Source organism: Malaclemys terrapin, chromosome 2, assembly GCF_027887155.1.
Source record: "Malaclemys terrapin pileata isolate rMalTer1 chromosome 2, rMalTer1.hap1, whole genome shotgun sequence".
Taxonomy (NCBI): domain Eukaryota; kingdom Metazoa; phylum Chordata; order Testudines; family Emydidae; genus Malaclemys; species Malaclemys terrapin.
The window spans coordinates 143,201,235-143,228,718 of NC_071506.1; the positions used below are offsets into that span (position 1 = coordinate 143,201,235).

The following is a 27,484-nucleotide window of genomic DNA, read 5'->3' on the forward strand; positions in this document are numbered from 1 at the left end:
CCGCAAAAAGAACAGGAGTACTTGTGGTACCTTAGAGACTAACAAATTTATTAGAGCATAAGCTTTCGTGCATCCGAAGAAGTGGGCTGTAGCCCACGAAAGCTTATGCTCTAATAAATTTGTTAGTCTCTAAGGTGCCACAAGTACTCCTGTTCTTTTTTCATGGGAAAACGAAGCACATGCAGGATCAGGGCCGAAATAGGACAACGGATACAAAAAAGAGGCACAAGGTCTAACTGAAAGGCAGTCATCGCAGAGTTGGGCAGGGGCCCTGACCAGGAGCAGATTGTGTGCAGGATGCCTATGTAGTAAGGAATAACTGCGAGAAAGTCGTGATCTAATTGCAAACAGAAATTCATCCATTATTCATTAACCACTAACGGGCCAGGCCGGGTAACTTCCCAGTCAAGAGTGACACTGGGCCAACGTGTCAGCAGTTGTATCTCTTTGCATCAAAGAGCTGCCTGGAGCCTGTCATTCCCAGAATGCTCTACTCCATCCTGAGCTCTAAAGCAGTGGTTCTCAACCTTTTTGGGCTCAGGACCCATTAATAAATGTTTATGGCCAGTCTCACAACCTAGGGGTGGAGGCCCTGGGGTAGTTTTGGTTGGATCCTCACCTTCTGTGCTGTGAGAATGGCTGGGCTTGGCTCTCCGCTCCGAGCTGTGCAGCCTCTGGGGTTGCAGTGTTGCTCAGCCCCGCCCCCTGACTGGACCAAATTTGTGTGAGTGGAGTTGTGACCTAGCTCATGGGGTTGCAGTGTCACTCACTTAAATTTGGGCTACCCAGGCTCCCGTCATCATGACAGCTGGGCCAAATGTGAGTGGCGCTGGGATTCCAGAGATTGCAGTGCCTGGAGGATATAGGCAAGCCCAGCCTGTCCTTTGGGACAGAAGCTGCCACGCAACCCTTTGAAAAGTTCTGGTGACCCAATTTTGGGTCCCGACCCACGGGTGGAAAAACCCTGCTCTAAAGCACTTCTTTGTTCTGTAGACTGTTTGGATCAAGATGCAGCACCACTGGCAACCTATGTTCCTGCACCCGCATTTGGATCAAGACAGACCAGGTGTCTGGGGCGCTAAGCATTGTGGGCTGCACAGGGGCCCCCATCCCATTGTCAAGGGGAGCTTTGGTGTTGTAAGAACGTCACAGTGAGACCAGTCCTGATCTATGATCCTGTGCTAATTTGGCATTGCATGGCCCTGCCTGATCTGTGTTAGAGCCACCCATGGAAGCTCATAGCCCGGCCCTCTGCTGCCAATCCCACCCACTCATGGTTGGGGGGCTGCACATCATGTTTTGGGAACCCCACAGTGCATGGGCAGGACCATGGGGCTCGTGGTACGAAGGGCAGTGCCAAGCCCCAGATTGATCTGTTCCTGTTTCTGGCTGGCAGAGGGCGTGGTGTCCTTTGAGTCAGCTGATGATGTTTACTGGGAATGCAAGTCATGATCCCCCTAAAACCAGAACAAACAAGCGCAGGGACCATATAGGAGCCCAGGGTTGGCCTCAATCCCTCCTAGCAGGGTGGGAGAACAAGCATCCCATGCGGAACAGGTAAGGGAAATAAACCAAGGGGTCTTTCACAGCTCCTGGGGGGAGGGGTGGGAGGGAGGAAACCCAGGAGCTGGGTGCCCTGGTGGGGCTGGGAGCAGACCCTGCATTGGGGCAGGCTCAGCCTGCTGGTGGGAGGCAGCGTTAGTACCAACCCCCGTTCCCGATCGGCCGGCCAGGGCCCCTTGTTAGGGTCCAGAGTGAACAGCCCGTGGCCGATTGGAGCGGGAGCCGCGCCCATCCCAGCAAGGGGCGTGGCCATGATCCGGGGGTGGCGAATGGCCGCGCGGCAGCGAGAAAGGGGGCCGTGTTCTCCCTGCGTCACTCGCCGGATGCGTGCTCGGCCGGGGGGCGGGGCTGGCGGGTCACGTGGGCCGGCTTAGGCTATAAAGGACGGCCCGGCGCCGGCGGCAAGCTGCGTGCGCTGAGAGCTGGTCGGGACAGTGGAGCCGGCTAGAACCAGATCGGCACCGCGGTGAGCGCCGCGCTCGGGCTGGGGGAATGGCGGAGCGCTGCCCGCCGGCAGGAGCCGGGGCTCGGCCGCGGCTCGCGGCATAGGGCGGGGGGAGGACAGGGCTCTGAGCGCGCCGCGCCCCCTTCCCCTCCCCCCACGTGCGTCCGGCTGCCCGCGCGGCCCTGGACCCGCCTGAGGCGAGGCGCGCGCGGGAGCAGCCGTTTCCTGCTGCGCGGGAAGGAGAGGCCGGCGCGCGGGGTCGCGCGGGACGGGTGGCCCCAGGCGGGGGGTCTGGGGAGCGGGTGATGCGTGGGGCGGGGCGCAAGGGGCTGTGCGGCGTCTGGAGTGACGCCCCATGTGTAAGGGACCTGGTGGGTGTTGGGGGGCAGCAGGGGCCCCAGCTCCTCCAGGGCGTGGGGTGCCAGGGGGTGGGGGCACAGCCTGTCTGGGGGCGAGCGGTGGTGAGGCTGGGCACTGGAGAGGTGGTGTAAGGTGCTCTGGGCACAGCCCCCCCTCGCCTGGGCTAGCTGGCAGCATGGTGGCACTGACTCCTGTCCCAGTGGAGGGTGACAGCAGGGCCTGCTCGGTTTGTCATTTGCAGGATGCCCACCTGTGTGCTGGCACTGAGTGCCTCGTGTCACGGCCTGGCTGAGCTCAGGGTTCAGAGGAACGGGTGGCTGCCCGTTCAGAGCCCCTTGGGAGGGGAGAGCTCTCAAAGCAAAGTTTGAATTCCCAGGGAGGTGATGGAAGTGCCATGTGGTTAGGGCAGGCTAGCTAGGCAGGGCTCTTCTGCCCCTGGGGGCTAATTCACCTGCCCTGACTGTAGTGCAAAATGGAGGGTGAACATTGAGTTTGCTAGGATTTTATTTTGAGGTAGCAGAGATAAGGCTCGGTTAGTAAGTATCTGTAGCTAGTTTGAGGCCCCATGTACCTCCCACCTGGGGCTTATCTTGATATAGCCAATTGACATAAAAACAAGTGACTTGCTCCCTTGAGATTTTGACACTAAGGCCAGGTCTACACTAGGAAACTGGATTGATATAGTTCCACACCCCTGAGTAAAACTGTTAGGTCAGTTTAACTCCCTGTGTAGACCATACTGGTCAATGGGTTCTCCTGTCAACCTAGCTAATGCCTCTGAGAGTTATGCTGTAGCAAGAACCCTAGGTAACCTGCATGTCAGTGTAGGTAGTGTCTTCACTGAAGTGCTGCTGCAGCATTTTAAGTGTAGACAAACCCAAAGATGGCTAACTTGATGTAAAAACACTCCATATTTTGCTGTGAAGACTTGGCCTTAATGGGTGCCTAAAATGGTGAGGGGCTGAGTATCCACAGAGCCTGTAGATTTTTCAGGTGCATGGTGCCTCAAGTGATAATTTATTTTATATGGAGATATACCTATCTCATAGAACTGGAAGGGACCTGAAAGTTCATTGAGTCGAGTCCAGCTCCCTGCCTTCACTAGCAGGACCAAGTACTGATTTTGTCCCAATCCTTAAGTGACCCCTCTCAAGGATTGAACTCACAACCCTGGGTTTAGCAGGCCACTACTCAAACCACTGAGCTATCCCTCCCCCCACTTAAGGCTCACTTAGATGCCCCAATGTGGACTTTGTAATTTCCTCAGGGGGCAGATGGTGGGCACAGTCCCTCTTGAGGTTACATCTTGTAATCTGAGTGCCAGCTGGGTCCCACACTTGCTCACTTGAGGTACTGCAGCCACATAGAAAACCCAATTTTCTGCCTCCATGCAGCAGATGCTGTTTCCCCAGAGTGTGCTTTGTAGGCTTGCCTTTTCAGGCAGATTGTTCTGCCTTTCCTCCCTCCAGTCTAGTAGGGGGATGATCCTTGGCAGTGTTTCAGGGAATTTCAGTTTAAGTGGGCCTGTTGCTCAGATGAAAGGTGTTGCTGCTTCCATTCCAACTCATGGTCAAGGTATCTGCAGCCCTTTCTCCTACTTTGCAGCAAAGGTGGTAATGGTGTGTGAGGTCGTCTGGGGCTGGTGCAGTGCAAGACCTGATGTTAAATTGGCTGGATATTAATCTCCTACCTCTTCTCAGTGTTGTGGTGAAGCCTGGCTGCAACACAGATAGGGTAGAGGGGGAAATAACTGAGATGTAAGACCTTCTGACATATCTGTGATGGGCTCCTTCCTTCCCAAATGCTCTTGGGGAAAGGAAAGAATCTTAATGAACAGTCTTTCCTGCTCTGATTCTTGAAGGGTGGGGAGAGGGCTTGCTCCCTCTTCTGATGGCCCTTTTCAGGGACAGCAAGAGCCAGTGCTGACACCGTAGGGACAGGCAGCAAACAAACCAGGAGAGTGAGTAATTTCTGCAGCAGCAATAGCCAGGCTAAGCACAAAGGACTGCAGCTTAGGACACAAGGTATTATGGGGAATTCAGCTGACCTGCCAACATGCCTTACTCAAGTCATTGTTCAGGTACAGGTTTTGCAGACTGACTGGGGCTTTTTCTTATTTTGGTGCTTGTCCACACTAGGTAGAGGTGCTGTTAGCTATCAGATTTTAACATGTTAAAATCCTGGTATAGATGGGATAAGTTGCAGGTTTAACATGTTAGCTGGCCAGGGTGAGCCATGGTGTTAATTGTCTTGCAGTGGGGCTTCAAAGGGAAGCCACTTCCACTCTCCTGCTCCACTGCAGCTTGCATCTGCGACCTAGCAACAGCCCACTTAGTCCAGGAATCTTTGCTGGAAGGCAGAGATAGCGATCTTGGGGTTTTGTTACACCCAACATTATAGTATCTGAACACCTGCCATTTAATAGCAGTGGCAATAGTGAAGTCCCTTAAGGGCTTCATGGAGTCTGGCACTTCTTTCTTTTTGGGGCCAAAACTCTGCTTGGGTAGAGGTTGTTTTTGGCAGGGTTTTAAGGATTGAAAGGGCTCTGTGCTGAGTGTCTCTTATGTTGGAAAGAGCTGAAATTGGTAGACCCAGTGCCTGACGTGCCTACCTTCCAGCAGATAGTTTTCCTCCTGGCCTTACTTTTGTGGTTTTTTTTGGTTGCACTTCTCCCACCTACTTGTATATGCACACCCTATCTGTGGCCCCATAAAGTTGCGGGACCTCCTCCTCCTAGTGGTGGCCCAAGTGGCAATCTTGAACACCAGAGAGGAGATGTTGGCTGAGTGGGTTCTCTCTGACTGTGGAGCCTGTTTCCAGTACACTCTCCACTCATATCCAGGCAGAGTTCCTCTGAGCAGTGACTGCTGGCTGGCTCCCTTGACACCTTTGAGGATCAGTGGGTGTTGTCCAGGGTTCTCTGCTCAGTGTCCCCCTCAGGTTCCCTACTTTTGACCCTCACCCTGACCTTGTTGTTTTTTTCTGTTCCACATAATCCTGGGCCCTGTGGATCCTCCCCATAGGCTGGGGAAGAGTCCTTTAGTTCCTTCCTGGAACCCAACAAGAGCAGATAATGTTTGTAGCCTGTTCAGGAAATACTTGGCCTGGAGTGTGCCTTTCAGGCTAGTAGGGATGGTGGCTAAGTTTCTCTTAATAGAGATTTAAGGTAGGGTTCTGTGGTACTGCCTGCTTGCTTTTAGGTCCCTACTCCACACGGCAGCATGGCGAGCGTGTTGGAATCAACCCCATTCTTCTAGTCCAGAGCTTGTATCTCTCTAATTGATCTGGTACTTGCTGTGGGCCTCATGCCCTCTTATTTTACCATGTTCTGCAACTAGACTCCACTGAAGTGCTCTCTAAAATCACTGGCTCAAATCCTCTTCTCTATAGGCTGGAGAGCAGCTCCATTCCAAATCCTGATGGCATTGTCAATGTGATGGTGCTCTTTTAAGCATGCCTGCAGGGGGAGCTGGCATTCAGCTTGGATGGTGGGAGGGTAGAAATCACAAGGGATCTTGTGTCCCCATCTGCATTGTGGAACATAGGCAGAAGGCCAGGAATACAGCACTAATGGAGCAGCAGATAGTCATTCTGTTTCCTAATGGGTACCCAGTGTGGCCTCTAGCTGCTAAACAGGGATGTAAGCTTAAAAAATGGACTTGCTCTAACTATTTGGGGGAAGTCTCACTATGCTATAGCCTTGTGCTCACTTAGCCAGCATCCATGGACCATGAGGACTCAGTTCTCCCTCTCTCATTTCAGGATGAAGAACTTGTGTTCTGTATTTTCTGCACCATGGAATTTTATTCAGCTCGTTTAATTCTCCAGAGCCACAGGAACTTTAGAAAAGAGATTCCCATACACACCGTATAGCAGTAACTCTCTGGTTCTGAACATATCTTTGTTTAGTTTATTTAATTTGTAACATTATTTATTATAATATTGTCATACCTCATATTTTGTTTATGCATCAAAGTTGCAAATTCCTGTTAATTTGAAACCACTAAATTAATAACATGGAATCCACAATTGAATCAACAACGGCTCTGATGGATCTGCTAACCAGTACGATAGGAAGTAAGGCATCTGGTCCCATGGTAGCTTTCCTCTGGATGCTGATATTGGGCTTCATCATTGCCTTTGTGTTGGCATTTTCTGTGGGTGCCAATGATGTGGCAAACTCGTTCGGAACTGCAGTGGGGTCGGGTGTGGTGACTCTGCGGCAAGCATGTATCCTGGCATCTATCTTTGAAACGGTGGGCTCTGTTCTGCTGGGTGCTAAAGTGAGTGAGACCATCCGGAAGGGGTTGATTGACGTGGAGATGTACAACTCTACACAAGAGCTACTCATGGCCGGCTCAATCAGCGCTATGTTTGGTGAGTAACATTCTAGCTGCAGCAGCAAAGTGATTAAGTACACATGGATTAGTTATCTTGTTGGAGTGTCTGTCCCCAAATCTGCCATATATTGTAATGGTGACTAGTCACTGAGACACAACTTTGTTGTTTTAGGGTCAGCTGTGTGGCAGCTAGCAGCTTCATTCTTGAGGCTTCCCATTTCTGGTACCCATTGTATTGTTGGAGCAACAATTGGCTTTTCGCTGGTGGCTAAAGGACAGAAAGGCGTCCAGTGGTCAGAGCTGCTTAAAATTGGTAAGTAAAGTACAACCCACTAGCTTTTTCAGATGGTGAGGTGTGGCATTAATAAAACCTATCATAGAACATTAGGGTTGGAAGAGACCTCAGCAGGTCCTCTCGTCCAATCCCCTGCTCAAAGCAGGACCAACCCCCAACTAAATCATCCCAGCCAGGGCTTTGTCAAGCCTGACCTTAAAAACCTCTAAGAATGGAGATTCCACCACCTCCTTAGGGAACCCGTTCCAGTGCTTCACCACCCTCCTAGTGAAATAGTGTTTCCTCATATCCAACCTAGACCTCCCCCACTGCAACTTGAGACCATTACTGCTTATTCTGTCTATCAGGGGTCTGCAGCCTTTCAGAAGGTGGTGTGCTGAGTCTTCATTTATTCATGCTAATTTAAGGTTTCGCATGCCTGTAATACATTTTAACATTTTTAGAAGGTCTCTTTCTAGAAGTCTATAATATATAACTAAACTATTGTTGTATGTAAAGTAAAGTTTTTAAAATGTTTAAGAAGCTTCATTTAAAATTAAATTAAAGTGCAGAGCTCCCCTGACCAGTGGCCAGGACCCGGGCAGTGTGAGTGCCACTGGAAATCAGCTTGCGTGCTGCCTTCGGCACACATGCCATAGGTTGCCTACCCCTGGTCTATGGCCTTGTCCCCAACATTGGATTAGTAAGAAAAATATAACTGGGTTTTACTGCCCAGAGCCACCGTCTAGTAGCCAGGATATTAATCGCCTCTTTATCTTCTGTCCTAGTGTTGTCCTGGTTCATCTCTCCCCTGCTTTCTGGCATCATGTCTGCTATCCTGTTCTTCCTTGTCCGTATGTTCATTCTTCGTAAGGTAAGGGTGCCAGATCTCCACAATGTGCATCTGCTGTGTGAAAACTGTTCTGCAACTGAAATTGTATGAGCAGATAATAGGAATAACCATTCCCGGTCAGGACAGTCTTAAATGCTTATTACTGAGAACTTTGTGATCTTTAATGTTTTGATCCATGCATCTCCCAGACTAGCACCCTAGCTGCTGGGCTGCCCTTCTTCATAATTACTGGGGACCTACTTGCCACAGGCTGATAGGAACTTTTTTGTGGGGAAGGGAGCATAGAGATCCAGTGCAATGTTCTGAGAAGCCCTGTCCCCAGCAGTGGGCATGGAGGAGGTTGCTGGGATAATAACCTGGCAAGTGTCTCCAGGCCGACTTTGAATGCTCCATCTTTCATATCTGTCTCTGGCTAGTGGTTATCTCAACACTCTGGAGATTTGAAGACAGGAGGAGCTTTCTCTTCTTGCCCTCCTATCCAAAGCTGCTAGTTCAGGGGTTAATGTTCCACACCTATCTCATGTTCAACCAGATGGAGAACAGAAGCAGGCATAGCTTCCCCAGCAGCAGCATGAAACTGATAAGATGCTGGCTACTTGTGCTGCTGTCCAATGCCTTGTGGGCTGCAAATCGAACCGACCAGTGTCATCTTGGCTTTGTGTGTTGCAGCTTGTTACCTAGTAGCAGTAGAGTTAATTCTGGCTGCAGACTGGAAAGCATCACTGCAACTAGAAGGGCTAGAAACTTCTCTTTAATAAAACCTAAAGTCTGTAGACACTGGCTTATGCATCAGACTTCCAAGGGCAGGCTAGCTGAGTAGACCAAATAGATTTTGAAATACCTTATTCTCAGACCCATTTTGTGTTAATATCATTCTGCCTGCCTCTTGTTTATACTAAAGTCTCTCTCTCCCCAGCTTGTACTATGCAGTGTTGTAGCTGTTAGGATTGTAAAGAGAGCGCTTTAGCCTTTCAAAGGCAGGAAGGAATCTTGCACCTTGATTGCCACTTGGCACTCAATTGAACAGTTTGTGGAAGTGCCAATTAGAGCTAGTTGGAACTTGAATGACCTGCCTTAGCATTAAAATGCCTGGGAGAGCTCTGCCCTTGTGATGGAAACTCTGCTTCTATGCATGACTGAACTGGCAGCTTGCCTACACAGGGAAACTTTCTTGCTCAGGGGTGTGAAAAAACACACCCCTGAGCGCTGCAAGTTGCAGTGCTGTAAAGTGTCAGTGTAGACTGTGCACCAGCGCTGGGAGCTATTCTCCTTGTTGGAGGTAGGATTTAAGAGCACTGGGAGAGCTCTTTCCCAGCACTGTTCTGTGACTACACAAGACATGTTAAAGCACATGGCAGCGCTTTAACATCACCAGTGAAGACGTGCCCTTAGCAGCAGAACTGTACTGATATAGATATCTGCAATAGCTCCGCATGTACTTGAATGTGTCGACATAGGCAGTTGTACTGGAATAACTACAGCAATATAGTCTTGCTAATTTCTTGATGTAGGCAAGCCCTCATGGATCTTGGGCTCATGTCTTAAATTAAACCTGCAGACCAGAGGTTCCCAAAACAACTGTCTTGAGATTCCACCAACCTAAAACCAGTTGCTTGAACTTCAGGATGGGCTTTGTCTGGGAGGTTTGACTGTATTGGGCTGAACTCTACTCAACCAGACAAATGCTTTCTGTTGTGAGATTCCTTGGTTTGGAACTCTTTACAAATACTGTTCTAGTAAGTAGAACAAAAGTAGCAGTTGGAAATGGGAGCATGAAATGAAACTTGTTTGAATGATTTAACACAAGCCACTCTCTATACTCCTGCTGTTCAGTATGCTGAGTAGATCAGTAATCTGAACATGAATTAACACTAAGCATGCTGGTAGTGTACAGACTAGATTGCTGGTCGAACAGATGCTGTAATTATAGAGTCTAGCATCCAGGATTCAACTTGTGTGTAAACGGCTTACAAATATAAAACATAAAATTAGCTCTGGAGTTACCAAGTATATTTTGAGGATGTTATTGAGTAGCTTAAAATGAACTTCAGATCTCAAATCTAACTCCTGTGGATTCTGCTTCAAAAAATGCAGTAATTCATTTAGCACAGCTGGCAGATTAATATTGTATAACTGGCCTTTCAAAGTTGTACTCACTACTTAACACCTATTCAGATGGTTTTGTAATAGGACAAAGCAAACATACATTAAATTTCACTGAACATTGAGCATCAGAACACTTGGATTTGGCTCCTGGTCAACAGTCTCAAACAATGCCACTGCCTGGATGAGGTGTTGCTTTCAGTACATAGGCATGCATTTGTGAGTAATCTCTCTGAATCAGTCAAATGACTTTAACAATTGGCCTGACTCACCTGGGGAAATGGAGGAAAAAGCCCTTTTGACAAATGAGATTTTTTCCAAAAGAAAATTCCTTTAGTGGATTGAAGCAAAGACTTTTAGAAAGTGCTGTTGAAAACTGACCGTTTTAGAGAGCATCTGTTCCGATGGATAGGCTATTGAATACCTGAACAAAATCCAGAGCCTTACAGAATAGAGAGCAAACAATGTCTTGGGGTGTAGCTACTTTGATGTCTAAGGCCTTGGCTACACTTGGAACTTCTCAGCGCCGCCACAGCAGCGCTGTGAAGTGCAAGTGTAGTCGCGCCGCCAGTGCTGCGAGAGCTCTCTCAGTGCTGTATGTGGTCCACCTCTCTGAGGGGGAATGGCTTGCAGCGCTGTGAGCATGCAGAGCTGCAGGCTCTGATTACACTGGTGCTTTACAGCTCTGTACTCCCTGCGCTCGGGGGGAGGGGGGTGCATTTTCACTGTACAGCACCAGTGTAGCCAAGGCCTAAAACTTAAAAGTAAAATGCTCTTAAGTAAAGAGTTCTCAAGCATCAGATTCCATCCACTTTGTGGGATGGGCTGTTCAAAAGGCAACATTGCTGTTTCAGGGAATGTGCATTTCTGCTTTGAAACAACAATGGCATCAGGAGAGGCCCATTTCTGTCTTCAATGTGGAAAGTGCTCTGCTCACAAGTAAGGAGAGACTAATTGGCAACCCTAAAACCCCACTGGATCTTGTGATGCACAAGTTCTAAGGGTTCTTTGGGCCCAATTCTCTCCTTGCTGACTCCTATGCAATCCTACTGTGAACAGAGCTTTCACAGCTCTAATATATAAGCCTCTAATTGGCATTTAGCAAACAATTCTGTTTGAACAAGAGACTCCATCTCCCTCTTCTGGAGCTGCCTCTGCTGGGCTAGTAGGAGGGAAGTAGTAAACTTTTAAGTCTAAGTGCACAAAACAGAACTTTGTAAGAAGTTACTATTTTTCTACACTCTTCCATGTAGAAGTGTACTTTAAATGTCTGCTTTGCTGTTGGGTTCAGAGTTTGGGATCTTGATTTGTATAGCATCAAAACTAATCTGTTTTACAGGCAGATCCAGTTCCCAATGGGTTGCGAGCTTTGCCAGTCTTCTATGCCTGTACAATTGGGATCAACCTCTTTTCTATCATGTACAGTGGTGCACCTTGTAAGTACATGTCAGAATACTTCAGTGCTACTTTTATAATTCTTTACAAAAACCTCCATTAAATGCATGATTTACCCCTTTTGCTTTACAGGGCTGAAATCTCCTAGAAGGCTGCTGGCCTGTGCTGGCTACAGAAGGCTGCAGGCTAGCGTGCGCTGAGTTCTAACCTAGATAGTTACCCAACCAAAGAGGCCTGCTCAAAGTCTAAATCACTACAGAGCTTTCTCCTTAGTCTTCACAGGAACAGCAGATAACATGACTTCCCCTTTCCTCTCTCCTACTTATGCTAGAGCTCAGGAACCCAGCTGCTGAAGAGTCTCCTTAAGCTTTTCCTATTCTCCAGTAAGGCTAGTCAGCACTGGAGTCTTGTATTGGATTTGCTCAGTTTGGCCTTTCCAGCATGAGAGCTTGCTTGCTTTTCATCCCAAAGAATATATTAACTGCCCTGACACTTCCTGACCAAGAAGAACTGGCATGTCCTAGCTGGCACAAGTACTCCGAAGAGGAATTCATGCTTCGGAGTTGAAGTCTTTTGGGAGCTCAAGATCAAAATGTTTAACTTTCTGTTGTGGGGGGGGGGAAAACACAACTGATGAATGGAACAGGCAGCTGCCATCATAATCCAATGTAGTTTGGCACAGAAGGGCCTGGAGACCTGCGGAGTTAAAAGGCAAGCTGTAGAAAATATCACACAGCAACTTAACAATCAGTTTCAAAACTCTGTATGCTGGGCTACCTTAATCAGGGCCTGCTACCCTGGACTGTGATGGCAGCTTCATCTGGGGCTTTCTGCTGTGATGTATTATAAAACAGGTCATCAAGGAACCAGAGCTAAGTAGAGGCTGACAGTGGCAGGTATTCAGTGTCTTATTAGACACTTTAGATCTATTTCAGTATTTAGTAGTGAATAGCCTGGTATGTAGCCATGAAGTAATGACTCCAGCTTTCCCTTCATACATTGGTCCCTTCAGATGCACTTTGGTCCTGAAATTCTAACAGATATTGCAGCACTAATGGAGTTCAGCCAAAGTGGTGTTTATGCCTGTGAATGACATTGTCTTGTGAAGTAGGAATCTTAACCAGTTAAAGCATAGACAGCATTGCATCATGTGATCCAGTTTATAAGTTTGCACATTACTCGCCAGATTCATGCTAAGTTTACATTCTGTAGACAAGGTTTGGTTAAACTTTGTTCCACTTTAGCTGGCGTTTTTGCCAGGCTCTGTATTTGTTGTAAGCTGCTATTAGTGTTGCATGTTAACTAAGCCATATGAAATAGATGTGTGACATTGTGCACTTGACCTCTGCAGTTCCTTTATCTGCCTTCTATGTACTAGGAGTGTTTATAGTTCTTGGCTGCAGCAGAAAATGCAGAAGCATTTTGATGGCCATTTAGCAAACACTTGATACCTTAGCTTAAGGTTATAGTAAACTATAAGTGAGTAAGCTTCTATGGAAAAAAATCCAGCCACTCATTTGTAAATGCTTGTGTAACTAGGTCAGTTAACACCTTAAAGCCTCTCCTGTTTCAAGAGATGCCGATTTGGTTCTAATTTAAAAATAAGTGCTCTGGAGTGAGATGCAGAAGCCATCATTGTTGCACCATGTGGCTGGAAAAGTCCTATCCCATCACAAACCTAAAATGCCACATCACTATAAATCTGTTGGAGATCTCTCGCGGGTACAATTCTTCTCCCCCGGCTATTAGCAGACTGGCATGCCAGGGGGAATAGCCCTGTCTGCTGCAGCAGCAGACTTGCTGCAATGTCAAAGCAAAAAAGCAAGTCAGGACATAAGCCTGTGTGTGTGTGTGTGTGTGTGTGTACTATATTGACAGCTAAACTGAGGGAAGGGTGGTAGAGCATGTCTAGTCAGTTGCTGCTGGGTCACCAGCATGTACAATGCTCTCGGTAATCCAGTTTTCCCTGGGGAGGGGAGAGGTCAGGAGAGTCTCCGAACATGTGAAAGAGATTAGCTGGGGAGAGAATGTAACCTGTTGAGGGCTCCTATGTGGGTTAAGTTCTAATTTTTGCAGGGTTAGTATTGGATTTTCTATTACATATTCACATCTCATATTAGCAGAAAATCTGAATAGAGCAAAGCTGGTGCAGGGAACTGCAGACTCCTGGGAGGCAGCAGTGAATATCATGTGCCAAGCATCCCTTGAGCCAGTTGTGAAGAGGGTAGCCATACATTGAAGGGGCTCTTGCCCTGGGGTTTTCAAGATTCATTGTTTTATTTCCTAGTGCTGGGCTTTGACAAACTTCCTATCTGGGGTATCCTCCTAACTTCGGCGGGGAGTGCTGTTGTCTGTGCTCTCATCGTCTGGTTCTTTGTGTGTCCAAGAATGAAGAAGAAAATAGAACGTAAGTAATACTTTAGAATGACCTAAAATCACATGTTCTGCTTAATGAGTTACTTAAATATCCTGTTTTGGCTCATCTTGCTTGTGGGTGGGGGGCTGTCTTACAAATCTCCCCTTTAACAGTCTATTTTATTAAAGGATCCTAAAGGGGGGTTAGCACTCAGATCTCACTCAGCTTCCTCTGAAAATCTCATGAGTCACTTAAGTACTGTATTTGTAATCAAGCTTTTGCTGGTTACTGTAAAACTAAACTTGCTTATAACAAGGGGTGGCTTCTAAGAGGGTCCCTTAAGCATGCTTCTAGCTGAGTAGCCATCCACTGGTAAGAAAGTACTGCAGGCTGCAGCTAACTTCGTGCCTACTTATCTGTTTCAGATCAAGCTGCATGGAGTAGGCTTTAGGCACACAGCACAGAACAATTACCTGGAGTGGATATACTCCTAAACAGTACTATTTCATCATTAATCTTAAAGGGTGCCCAAGGTAGAGAATGCAGGATCAGTGTGCCTAATTGTGGCATATAACCTTTAATACCATATGTACCTAATGAGCAATCTGACCTTGCTGATGCAGATTAGTTTTAAGTAGGTGATCTCATAAAATCCCTGCCCTGTAGCAAAGAATACCTGTTGAAAGGCACTCAAATAGCATTCGCCAGCTTTACCTTAATGTTCTGAGGGGCTCCTCTATAAATTACACGTGAGACTTGGGAGAGGCATCCTAAACAATAAGAGAATAGCTATTCACAAGTACCCTTGTCAGGTTTGCATAAGTGGTGAGAGACTAATAGCTTGTTAAATACTTTCTGGTTGCCTTTGAAATTTGTCTGTCTAGAGACATCTCATCCTTCCAGCTGTTAAAGGAGTTTATACTCTTGCCAGGAATTCAATTTTTTCCCCCCTCACTAATGTAACTTAGCAAATCTGTTCGCAGCTGTTGGGGTTTCAGCTAGGTTGACCAGACGTCCCGATTTTATCGGGACCGTCCCGATATTTCCTTGTTTGTCCCGCGTACCGACCGACATGCGGTCGGGACAACCGGACAAACAAGGAAATGCCCCGGAGCCTAGAGCCCAGAAGTGCTCGCACCCCTCCCCCCCCGCCCCGACTCCGCCCCCTCCTCCCCTGATTGGCTCCCTCCCCGAATCCCCGCCTCTTCCCCGGGCTCACCCTTCCTCCCCCCTCCGCAAGCGCTGGAGGGAGGCCCGGGAGACTCAGGGGAAGCGCAGGGCCAGGGGCCAGGGTGAGTAAGAGTCCGGCCTGGCCCCGAGCAGGCAGGACGCAGTCGGGCGGTAGGGCGAGGAGGGGGGCGGCCCGCGGGGCCAGGCGGTGGCTGTTCTCACCCCCGGGCAGCGGGACTCGGGAGCAGCCGCTGCTGCAGCTCCCACTGCCGCGGGGGAGGAAGCGGCCATGGCACTCCGCGGCTGCGGCGCCTCCGAACCCCCCGAGCCGGGGCCTGCTGCGGGGACCCAGCAGCGCGTACGCTGGGCCCAGCCCCTGGCCAGTCGCGTCTGGGCTCTGCCCAGCTGGTGCAATCCCGCGGCGGCCCCGGAGCGGAGGCATCGGCAGCCCAGCCCCATTCGTTCCCCTGCGGGACCCGAGCGGGACGGGGGGGGGCTGGGGCCTGCTGCCCCCACTCCGGGGCCGCTGCGGGATAGCACCAGCTGGGCAGCAGCCCAGACGCGACTGGCCAGGGGCTGGGCCCAGCGTACGCGCTGCTGGGTCCCCGCAGCAGGCCCCGGCTCGGGGGGTTCGGAGGCGCCGCAGCCGCGGAGTGCCATGGCCGCTTCCTCCCCCGCGGCAGTGGGAGCTGCAGCAGCGGCTGCTCCCGAGTCCCGCTGCCCGGGGGTGAGAACAGCCACCGCCTGGCCCCGCGGGCCGCCCCCCTCCTCTCCCAACCACCCAACTGAGTCCTGCCTGCTGGGGACCAGGCCGGACTGTTACTCACCCCGGCCCCGCGCTTCCCCTGAGTCTCCTGGGCCTCCCTCCAGCGCTTGCGGAGGAAGGTTTTTTTTTGGCCCCGCCCCTGCCACGCCCCTCCACGTCACCCCCCCCCCCCCCCCCCCCCGCGTCCCGATATTTGTCTTTGGTGATCTGGTCACCCTAGGTTTCAGCATAGCCTATTCCTAAGCAGAACCCTGGTGACACACATACTGGAGTAGTCTGAGCAGCCCCACACAGCACTGCAGCAGAACTAAGGAACTACAGAGGTTTCCTGCTATTAGTATCTGACCTGACCAGCCAGACTTAAAAAGTTCTGACCAAGTGCTTGCAGTGAGCTAATGAGTTCTGAAATCAATGGTCTCTGCTTTAATATAGTACAGATTAGGAAGCTTTTAACTGACTCCTAGTGTTCTTGCTCTGAAGATTTCAAGCAATTGTTAGCTTTGCCCTCCCTCCTGTAAGGTAGAAGTTTTTCCATTTTATGGCCTGGGGAAACAGGCAGGTGTTAAAGCCAACTTTCAGACCTGGCTATACGGTTAGGCTCTTTAAATAACAGACCATGCTTTCTCAGAGAAGAGCTGAGAACCCACAGCTCCTTTGGGAGTCATTGGAGACCTATGTTCAGAGCCTCTGGAAAATGCTACTTGTATTTAGGTGCTTGCCTAGGCAGCCAAAAGTGAATTTAGGCCAAGGTCGTGCAGTCAGAGGCAGGATCACTCCAGAGTCCCAGTTCTGCCCTAACTAGTAGACTAGCTTTCAAACATGAACAGAAACAAAGTCCCACCATCAAGGCTCTAGATTAGAGCTGAGTGAATAATACACCTTTTTGATTTGGGGGCCAAACAGCACCTCATTTTCAATTTGAAACTAGCCAGTTTTTCTCCCGGGAATGGGAACCAAAACTTTGTATGGGGTTTTGTTTGGCCCAGACAAATTCTGATTTTGGTTATTTAGGTGGCTTTCACTTTTTTGGGTTTTTGTAGCTAAATTTCAAAACAAATCACCATTTTGAAAGTCAAAACATACAACATGAAACACATTGTTTTGCAATGGCCAGAATGAACCATTTCAGCATTAGAGAGAGTGGATGAGGTAATCTTTTTTTATTGCAGTGTTTCTCAACCTTTTTGATACCAGGGACCGGCTTGCTGCCTTCCTAAACAGTCAGGGAGATCTCAGGAATGGGCATTGGTCCACAGATGGGTTGTTGAGAAACACTATTTTATTAGGCCAACTTCTGTTGGTGGGAAGGGGGGGGGAAAAAAAGGAAGTTGGTCCAATAAAAGTACCTCACCCACCTTGTCTCTAATATACTAAACCAACACAGCTATAACACTATTACTTCCCCATTACTTTGTTAGCAGACTTATTGTCTGCTGAAATTTTTTTGCCTGCCTCTACTCTAGATGTTTAAAGTTGTGTGATAGCTTTAAAGCTGAGCTTGGTGCATTTTTCCAAAACACTCCTTGCAGTGGAAACCCTAGTGGTATTGTCATGGCTCATCACCATGTGGAAAAGGTACCTTCCTGCCCAGTGCAGTCTGTTGTCACATGCTTTAACCCAGTGAAAGGCACAGATGAGTCACCTGTATACTCCTATGGCTCATGCATCACAAAGTGCAAATTGCAGCACTTCACTGATACCCTGGTGAGAGATTTGCTGCTTAACACTGCTCCCAAGAAGTGGCTCTGTCATCTGTAGTTAAAAACTTAACTTGTAATCAAAATAAGCTTTCTTGCACCATTGTAGTGTGGTGCAAGCCTTGGCCATGTCATGGGCCAGCTCTCAACTGTGTAACTTCTCTGGGCTGCTGCTTGTGCAATACTAGGAATGTATCTTTAGCTTTTCCTAACACTAAAGTGGAAGCAAAGTATTGGCACCATCTGTCCAGTCAGTTCCTGGTGGCCCACCACTATTCTCATTGTGGAGTGAAGAACCAGTGCTCTGGGAGTAACAAACACAGAGCCCTGCCATGCCATAGTCACTCTGCCAGTTATAACCACACCTATTCTGGGTGCCAAGAGCAGGGTTGAAATAGTAAGAGAGCACAGTTCAGACTAGTGAGTTCTGTGTCTGAAGATCTGGCTGTCCCATGCACAGCACATGTGTAACACATCTAAGCGTGTGAGTAGTTGGTTACTAACTTGAGCTGTAAATTGAAATTCAGCATGCATAAATCTGGGTTCTGACAGGTGCCAGCATTGTTCAGGTCTCAGTGGATGCAGAGTAGGCTGGAATCAGGTGCTAATGGCTGAAAGGGCTTTAAATGGCGGCAGCCTTTGGGAAAGGGGACTATTAAGTCATTGCTTCTTTCCACAGGAGAGGTCAAGTCAAGTCCTTCTGGGAGCCCCTTGATGGAGAAAAAAACCAGTCAGAAAGAAGACCAAGATGAGTATAAAGTGCCACTAGACAACGGCGTGGGTGACAAGAGCTCTGTCACTGATGTGTCTGCTGTGCACCACAGGGCAGCCGTGGAGGAGAGAACAGTCTCCTTCAATCTGGGAGATGTGGAGGAGGCCCCAGAGCGGGAGAGGCTCCCCAGTGTTGACCTGAAGGAAACCAACATTGATAGTGGTGAGTTGGGGTTAGCACCTGCCTTGACTCAAGGCCTTATGGCTGGAGGTTGAGATGGCCCGGGCAAGTCCAGATGAAGTGGGAGTCCCTTAAGCATGCCATGTGGAGGCATATTCCACCAGCAAATAGATCAGGGCAGAGTGGCACAAGCATGAGGTCTGTAGTGTTTTTAGTTTGGCTCCTGTTTGAGGCATGTTACCCACTCCTGGGCATGTGGGTTAAACTCCAGTTCCATTTGCAGGAGCTGTGCGGTTACCCAGTGGCAACCTTGTTCAGTTCAACCAAGCTGTCAGCAATCAGATCAATTCCAGTGGCCACTACCAGTACCACACTGTACACAAGGATTCAGGCCTGTACAAAGAGCTGCTGCACAAGCTTCACCTGGCCAAAGTGGGCGATTGCATGGGGGACTCTGGTGACAAGCCCCTGAGACGCAACAACAGCTACACATCGTACACTATGGCCATCTGTGGCATGCCACTGGATTCATTCCGTGCCAAAGAGGGTGAGCCCAAGGGGGAGGAGATGGAGAAACTGACCTGGCCTGGAGCAGACACTAAGAAGAGGATCCGTATGGACAGCTACACTAGCTACTGCAATGCTGTGGCAGATACCCACCCAGCTGCTGATGTGGATATGGATGTAGGCAAGGTGGAGATGGGCAGTGGTGACAGGAAGTGCAGCACTGGTTCTCTGGAGGAGTGGCATGACCAGGATAGACCAGAAGTGTCCCTGCTCTTCCAGTTCCTGCAGATTCTCACCGCCTGCTTTGGTTCCTTTGCTCATGGCGGCAACGATGTCAGGTCAGTAGATTTAATCTATGTGACAGGTTTTAGCTGGTTACTCTCAGTGCAAATGTTAATGTAGTATGTTCACTGCTTCTCTGGAGCATGTATGCCTAGCATGCTGGTGTGAAGGCTGCTCATTGTGAGGGCTCTTCTAGCAAATACTTGCTCCCCAATAAGCTGGTCATCCAGAAAATGTAGCAAGTTGGGGTTTATAGCAAAATTGGAGTTGTTCACTTCAAGTCAGCAGCATGGAAAGATTCCTTAATTGTCTCTGACTGGAATGCATCTGTTTCCTTCCAGCAATGCCATTGGCCCCCTGGTGGCTCTGTACCTTGTCTATCAGACAGGTGATGTGGCTGCCAAAGTGGCAACTCCCATCTGGCTGCTGCTGTATGGAGGTGCTGGAATCTGCATTGGCCTGTGGGTCTGGGGGAGAAGAGTCATTCAGACCATGGGGAAGGATCTGACTCCCATCACACCATCTAGGTAAGATGCTTCATGGGGGGGACACAGAAGGATGTTTATGGTATTTTCAGTATACTGTGTCCTCTGTACTAACCATTGTGTACATAACACATTATTACTCAAAGGCTGAGTGAGCATGTAATTATACAATGCAGAGTCTGCAGCCTACTGAAATTGGAAGGTTCATTAATTCTTTCCAGTTTGTTTGCTCACATTCCAAACTTCCTAGTGCTCTGAGGTACAATAGCTTTGATAGTCATGACATGTGGTGGGTTATCTTCAGGAAGACCACTCCACAAATGTCACCTAATTGCCGTTTCCATTGGTATGGTTCTAATATATATGCATTTGAACAGATGGCTTTGGGATCAGGTGCTTGTACTAAACACATGCCCTCCTCTTGGTCAAAAGACAGAAGAGCTGAACCTTCCACTGTGCCTTATAGTTCCACCCTCCGGAGCTTCAGGGGTGGATTGCAAAGATCATCCACTGAATTCCCTGCCACCATCTCCAGGTGGCTGTCCTAAAGGGGACTGATCTCTGATATCCAGGTCCAAGATCATATCAGGGCATTACAGATCAAAGCAAATGCCTTGAGGAATTGAATGCAAATAACTACTGAGCTCAGTGAGTGGCAGTGTGAAATCTGCTTAGTCTCCATTGTGTAAAGGGGAGTGCCCTAGAGTTATGGATATTTGACTTTTATCTAAACTTCCTGCAGAGATGCATGTATCACTAGAAATGGAAGGAAAAATGAAGCTCTGATTAAAGATCTCTAACCTTGCTTCTGGCCTCCAGCGAGGAGCTATCAAGAGGCCCCAGGTACACTCTCCATACAAAGCAGAAGTGTGTACAAAATCTAATGCCTTAACAATTAAACTGGTTAATGAGGGAGACCTGGAACCCTGCATAGAACAGGAGCCATAAGCCAAAGTTCTGTATGCCATGCGCATGGACTGTCTGGTGTGCAGGAATCCCTTGCTGACATTGTGTGGCTCATACCAACCTCTGATATTACTATCTTTGTGTATACACAGTGGCTTCAGCATTGAACTGGCATCTGCTCTGACTGTGGTGATTGCATCAAATGTTGGTCTTCCTATCAGTACAACGCACTGCAAAGTAAGTGAAATGCTTGCCTGTATGTTAAATGGCTCCTGTGGTGACCTGCCTATTAGTTCTGCAGGAAGTGTCACTACGGTCTCAGGAGATGGAGTTAGTGGTGTAGGACCAGATGTGATGGTCTGGTCTATTGTATGAGAATCCAGTAGTCTCCAAGTACTGGTTCTTGCCTTTTTCCTCCTCAATCTCAGATCTGGTTCGTATTGACTTCTAGTAGAATAGCTTCCAAAATACTCCAAGCATTGGTCTTGAGTTTGACAGGTCTACAATTTGCATGCAGATATGTCCATTTGTGGATAATGAACATAGAGTAAACATAGGAAGTGGTGGAGGGAGAAGCTGAAAAGAAATGGGCATTGAGGAAAAGTACTGAACCACTTCTTTCTCCACTGAGGACTGGTCACCTCCTCCCCATGCTGTGCTGCCCAGTGCAGTAGTCTGGGAGCTGACCTTCCTCATGAAGACAGAGGCAAAAAAAGCATTGAATACATTAGCTTTTTCCACATCCTCTGTCACTAGATTTCCTCCCTCATTCAGTAAGTGGCCCACACTTTCCTTGACTTGCTTCTTGTTGCTAACATACCTGAAGAAACCCTTCTTGTTACTCTTCACATCTCTTGCTAGCTGCAACTCCAAGTGTGATTTTGGCCTTCCTGATTTCACTCCTGCATACTTGAGCAATATTTTTATACTCCTCCCTGGTCATTTGTCTTCCACTTCTTGTAATGCTGCTTTTTTGTGTTTAAGATCAGCAAGGATTTCACTGTTAAGCCAAGCTGGTCGCCTGCCATATTTACTATTCTTTCTACACATCAGGATAGTTTGTTCCTGCAACTTCTAAGGATTCTTTAAAATACAGCCAGCTCTCCTGGACTCCTTCCCCCTCATGTTGTTCTTCCAGGGGATCCTGCCCCTCAGTTCCCTGAGGGAGTCAGTCTGCTTTTCTGAAGTCCAGGGTCTGTATTCTGCTGCTCTCCTTTCTTCCTATGTCAGGATCCTGAACTCTACCATCTCATGGTCACTGCCTCCCAGGTTCCCATCCACTTTTGCTTCCACTACTAATTCTTCCTGGTTCTTGAGCAGCAGGTCAAGAAGAGCTCTGCCCCTAGTTGGTTCCTCCAGCACTTGCACCAGGAAATTGTCCCCTACACTTTCCAAAAACTTCCTGGATTGTCTGTGCACTGCTGTATTGCTCTCCCAGCAGATATCAGGATGATTGAAGTCTCCCATGAGAACCAGGGCCTGCAATCTAGTAACTTCTGTTAGTTTCCTGAAAGCCTCATCCCCCTGGTCTGGTGGTCTATAGCAGACTCCCATCATGACATCACCTTTGTTGCTCACACTTCTAAACTTAATCCAGAGACTTTCCGGTTTTTCTGCAGTTTCATACTGGAACTCTGAGCAGCCATACTGCTCTCATACATACAACACAACTCCCCCACCTCTTCTGCCCTGCCTGTCCTTCCTGAACAGTTTATATCCATCCATGACAGTGCTCCAGTCATGTGAGTTATCCCACCAAGTCTGTTATTCCAATCACATCATAGTTCCTTGACTGCCAGGACTTCCAGTTCTCCCTGCTTGTTTCCCAGGGTTCTTGCATTTGTGTATAGGAACTTAAGATAACTCGCTGATCATCCTGCTTTCTCAGTATGAGGCAGGAGTCATCCCCTCTTGCACTCTCCTGCTCGTGCTTTCTCCTGGTATCCCATTTCCCCACTTACATCAGGGGTTTGGTATCCTTCCCTGGTGAACCTAGTTTAAAGCCCTTCTCACTAGGTTAGCCAGCCTGCTTGGCCCTCTCTTCGTTAAGTGGAGCCCGTCTCTGCCTAGCACTCCTCCTTCTTGGAACACCATCCCATGGTCAAAGAATCCAAAGCCTTCTGTCTGACACCACCTGCATAGCCATTTGACTTCCACGATTCAACAATCTCTACCCAGGCCTTTCCCTTCCACAGGGAGGATGGACAAGAACACAACTTGTGCCTCAAACTCCTTTATCCTTCTTCCCAGAGCCACGTGATCTGCTCAAGGTCATTCCTGGCAGTATCCTTGGTGCCCATGTGGAGAGGCAGGAAGGGGTAGTGATCCAAGGTCTTGATGAGTCTTGGCAGTCTCTCCATCACATTGTGAATCCTAGCTCCTGGCAAGCAGCAGACCTCTGTTTTCCTGGTCGGGGTGGCAGATGACTGTCCCCCTGAGGAGGGAGTCCCTGACCACCACCACCTGCTGCCTTCTCTTGAGAGCAGTGGTCATGGAAACCCCATCCCTAGGACAGGTTTCAGAGTAGCAGCCATGTTAGTCTGTATCCACAAAAAGAACAGGAGTACTTGTGGCACCTTAGTCTCTAACAAATTTATTAGAGCATAAGCTTTCATGGGCTACAGCCCACTTCTTTGGATCCCTAGGACAGTGCATCTCATGCCTTCCAATTGGAGGAGTCTCCTTCTGCTCCCTTCCCTCAGATGTATCATCTAGTCCACTCCCCTCATTAGTACCTGTGGAGAGAACATGAAAACGGTTGCTCACCTGTATCTGCATTGCTGGTACATGGACTCTCCTCCTCCTTCTGGAAGTCACATGCTGCCAAATGTCTTCACCGTCCTTCTGTTCCCACTGCAGCCTGCTCTCATTCTTCAGAATGTTGTATCCATAGAAGCATATCCTGACGGCTGTCTAGGAAATCTTAATTTTCTCTTATGCAACACAGGGTCGATACTTGTTTCTCCAGACCTCAAACTTTCTCTTCCAATATGGAAACCAGCTTGCACTTCGTACAAAGTCACTTCTGTCCTATGGAAGAAAGACAAACATGGCACATCCTGTGCAGGTCACAACAGCTGATCGCTCACCATCCATATTACCTTCATTCAAAGAGCTTCCTCAGCTGTTGCAGTAACTACTCAGAAGCCTGCAAGATGAAAGCCTCAGTGCGCTCTCCCCAGGTGAACTCCCTCTATTAGCCTCTGCTGTTAGCTGCTTAGCAGGTTCACTGCTGACTGCCTTTTTAGAACAGTCAGGCCCACCTGCAACAAAGCACTCCCAATTCACTTTTCAAACAATCAAGCACATGGACAAACTGTTCCTGCAACAGACACTCAGATACTCACCAACACAGCCACCCAATGCGAGAGGAGGTACGCTAAGTGCTGGAGGCGGAGTTGGTGGATGTGATTGCAGAGCAATTGGCCATTATCTTTGAAAACTCATGGTGATCTGGGGAGGTCCCGGATGACTGGAAAAAGGCTAATGTAGTGCCCATCTTAAAAAAAGGGAGGAGGAGGATCCAGGGAACTACAGGCCAGTCAGCCTAACCTCAGTCCCTGGAAAAATCATGGAGCAGGTCCTCAAGGAATCAATTCTGAAGCACTTGGAGAGGAAAGTGATCAGGAACAGTCAGCATGGATTCATCAAGGACAAGTCATGCCTGACTAACCTAATTGCCTTCTATAACGGTCTCCACGAATGAGAGGAAAGCAATAGATGTGTTTGACTTTAGCAAAGCTTTTGATACAGTCTCCCTTAATTTGCTGGCAAGAATACTGTGGAAGTATGGGATGGATGAATGGACTAAGGTGGATAGAAAGCTGGCTAGATCATTGGGCTCAACAGGTAGTGATCAACGGCTCCATGTCTAGTTGGCAGCCAGTATCAAGCGGAGTGCCCTAAGGGTTGGTCCTGGGGCCAGTTTTGTTCAATATCTTCATTAATGATCTGGAGGATGGCGTGGACTGCACCCTCAGCAAGTTTGCAGATGACACTAAACTGGGAGGAGTGGTAGATATGCTGGAGGGTAGGAATAGGGTCCAAAGGGACCTAGACAAATTAGAGGATTGGGCCAAAAGAAATCTGAGGTTCAACAAGAACAAGTGCAGAGTCCTGCACTTAAGATGAAAGAATTCCATGCACTGCTACAGACTAGGGACTAAATGCCTAGGCGACAGTTCTGCAGAAAAGGACCTAGGGGTTACAGTGGACGAGAAGCTGGATATGAGTCAGTGTGCCCTTGTTGCCAAGAAGGTGAACAGCATTTTGGGATGTATAAGTAGGGGCATTGCCAGCAGATCGAGGGGAATGATCATGTTCCCTCAATTTGGCATTGGTGAGGCCTCATCTAGAGTACTGTGTCCAGTTTTGGGCCCCACACTACAAGGATGTGGAAAAATTGGAAAGTCCAGCAGAGGTCAACAAAAATGATTAGGGGGCTGGAGCACATGACTTATGAGGTGAGGCTGAGGGAACTGAGATTGTTTAGTCTGCAGAAAGAAGAATATGGGGGGATTTGATAGCTGCTTTCAACTACCTGAAAGGGGGTTCCAAAGAGGATGGATCTAGACTGTTCTCAGTGGTAGCAGATGACAGAACAAAGAGTAATGGTCTCAAGTTGCAGTGGGGGAGGTTTAGGTTGGATATTAGGAAAACATTTTCACTAGGAGGGTGGTGAAGCACTGGAATGGGTTACCTAGGGAGGAGGTGGAATCTCCTTCCTTAGGGGTTTTTAAGGTCAGGCTTGACAAAGCCCTGTCTGGGATGATTTAGTTGGGGGTTGGTCCTGCTTTGAGCAAGGGATTGGACTAGATGACCTCCTGAAGTTCCTTCCAACCCTGATATTCTATGATTCTATATGATACTTGGGCACTACTGTGGTAGAACAAAAACAGTTGTCAAACAGACCCATTACAAAGCTGCCAAGCTCCCTGGGCTGCTCAGGTCATGGCAAACTTTATTCCTATAAGCCTTGCACTTGTGCATCAGATGCCTGTAATCTCATTGTGGAACTCTCTGCTGGTCCATTGCTGCCTGGCCCCATGCTGTGCTGGTTGTGCACCGCAGTTCCAACAGGGAGATTGCTGTCCATAATGTGGCCAAGTGCCTTGTGCACACTTCAGCATGACTCAGGTTTTCTCTGGGCAGGTCTCATTGGATTCAGGCTTGTCTTGTGTCTGAACCTAGTCAGTGCTGCTCTCTTCTTAGTAAGGCCATACTGGAAACAGAGTTTGCCTGTGGAGGGGCAACATGTTGAGGATGCTGACAGATTGGAGAGGATACCTAAAGAGCTACAAGAATGACCTGAAGAGTAGAAAACCTGCCTTAGATTGAGTTTTTAGTTTCACTCTCTTATTTAGAGAAGGTTGAGGTGAGCTTTGAGAGCTGGGGGCATGCTTCTAGGAGATAAAGGCAGAATAAAGATCAGTATCTGGAAGCTGAAGGTAGTACATTGGTTTTCAAACTTGGGGGTGCCCCCTAGGCACCATGAAATTATTGGGTGTGCAAGGACCTGACTCGTTATGGATTTTTTTAAGATTATCAAGTAGGTACTAATCTTATTCCCTGGGGATCCTATCTAACCCTAGTGTGCCTTGGTGCAGAGTGGGTGGGAAGAGGCTGGGCCTCCATTATGCAAGGGAACTGCACAACCTTTGGAGGAGAACTCACTCCCCTGTGGCTTCACTGGGAATCAACATGGCAGCTGTGCTGTACAGGTGTCCTGGCCCCATTGCAGAGACATCACACCTGGTTCATGTGCAGGTAGGGGGTGGAGCTGCCATGCATGAGTTCCCACCTCTAGGCAGCTGGGATTTGGGTGGGGTGCACAAGCTGCCTCCCTGTATGTGCTATTCAGTCTATAAAAATTGCAATATCTTTCTAAGATACTCTAGCTGACCAGAAGCTGTTGGGTTTGATGCTGGAAGCACTAGGTGGTGATCTCTGGCCTGCTATGCAGGAGGTGAGACCCTAGTGGTCTCCTAGTCTTTAAATCAGTCCCTTGGTGTATCTTCCATAGGTGGGCTCCGTGGTCTCAGTGGGCTGGCTCCGTTCCAGGAAGGCTGTGGACTGGCGTCTCTTCCGTAACATCTTCCTGGCATGGTTTGTCACTGTCCCGATTTCTGGCCTCATCAGTGCAGCTATCATGGCACTGTTCAAGTATGCCATCCTAGGAGTGTGAGACCAGCTTGGGTGAAATCCATATCATCTCGCTGCTCCGAGCAACTGGAACAGTGCTAGGGTGACTCGCCTGGGGAGGAGATGGGAATATTGCATTTATGCTGTAACTGCTTTCATGCTAAATGACTCGTCTCTAAATTAGCTGCAAAATAACCAGCACCCCTGACCTCACTAAGGTTGGTTTCCTGTTTGGCCTGTGAATTACTGTACATATTTCTATATTCTTTTGTATCAAGCTTATCTTCCATTATGTATGTTTGTCAGAGGTCCTTTTTTTAAATTTGTTTTTCTTTAGTGCTAAATCTTAAACTGGCAGGCGCAGTGAATTCTGGTGTGACCAGCTTAGAGGGGTGACTGTTCCACTGACATGTTTGCTCTAGGTTAACAGTAATGGGCACTATACCCAGACCACTTATTTTTTTTTAAATAAAACTTTTAAACTAAACATACCTATTAGCTGACTCCTTGTGGAGAAATACCTCTTACACACCATTTCCTGACTGTCCTGTCGCCTCTGCAGCTCACATGGTACCTGTGGGACATGTTGCCACCTCCCCTAAGAGCTGTGAAAGATGCTGGGGGTGGTTCTTGCTAGGAAGCAGGTTGTAGTATGTCTAGTTTTGCTTCCATTTCAGTACTTACAGGTGCAAACAAGAGAAACCTGCAGTACCATGATGCTCTGGTCTTGTGTTGTCTTCTCATTTTTTGTGCAAATACACCTGATCTGTGGGTGGGGGGGATTTTGTTTTGAATCTAGGATGGGCTAAACTCTTAACAGAGTTGATTTAATTGACTGCTCCCTCCCTCTACTAGCCAAGAACCTAGCTCTCTCCAGTGACCCTGACACTACAGGACTCTGCACCCATTGCTACCTCTAACTGAATAAAAGCTTAATTTTTAAAACACA

The 27,484-nt window shown here is 48.3% G+C and overlaps 1 protein-coding gene across 2 annotated transcripts; it reads left to right on the forward strand.

Annotated features, from left to right (window-relative positions):
* Positions 1–1,538: 1,538 nt before the first annotated feature.
* Positions 1,539–27,484, forward strand: SLC20A1 (solute carrier family 20 member 1). 2 transcript variants are annotated; one of them, XM_054017979.1, is made up of 11 exons: positions 1,539–1,557; positions 6,131–6,745; positions 6,881–7,021; positions 7,771–7,856; positions 11,278–11,374; positions 13,621–13,740; positions 18,002–18,256; positions 18,498–19,059; positions 19,345–19,530; positions 20,547–20,631; positions 26,417–27,484. In XM_054017979.1, the coding sequence occupies exons 2-11, from the start codon at positions 6,385–6,387 to the stop codon at positions 26,576–26,578; spliced, it is 2,055 nt and encodes a 684-aa protein (XP_053873954.1). In that variant the 5' UTR covers positions 1,539–1,557; positions 6,131–6,384; the 3' UTR covers positions 26,579–27,484. The 2 variants fall into 2 exon arrangements, with proteins under 2 accessions (XP_053873954.1, XP_053873953.1); XM_054017978.1 differs by lacking the exon at positions 1,539–1,557 and adding an exon at positions 1,954–2,029.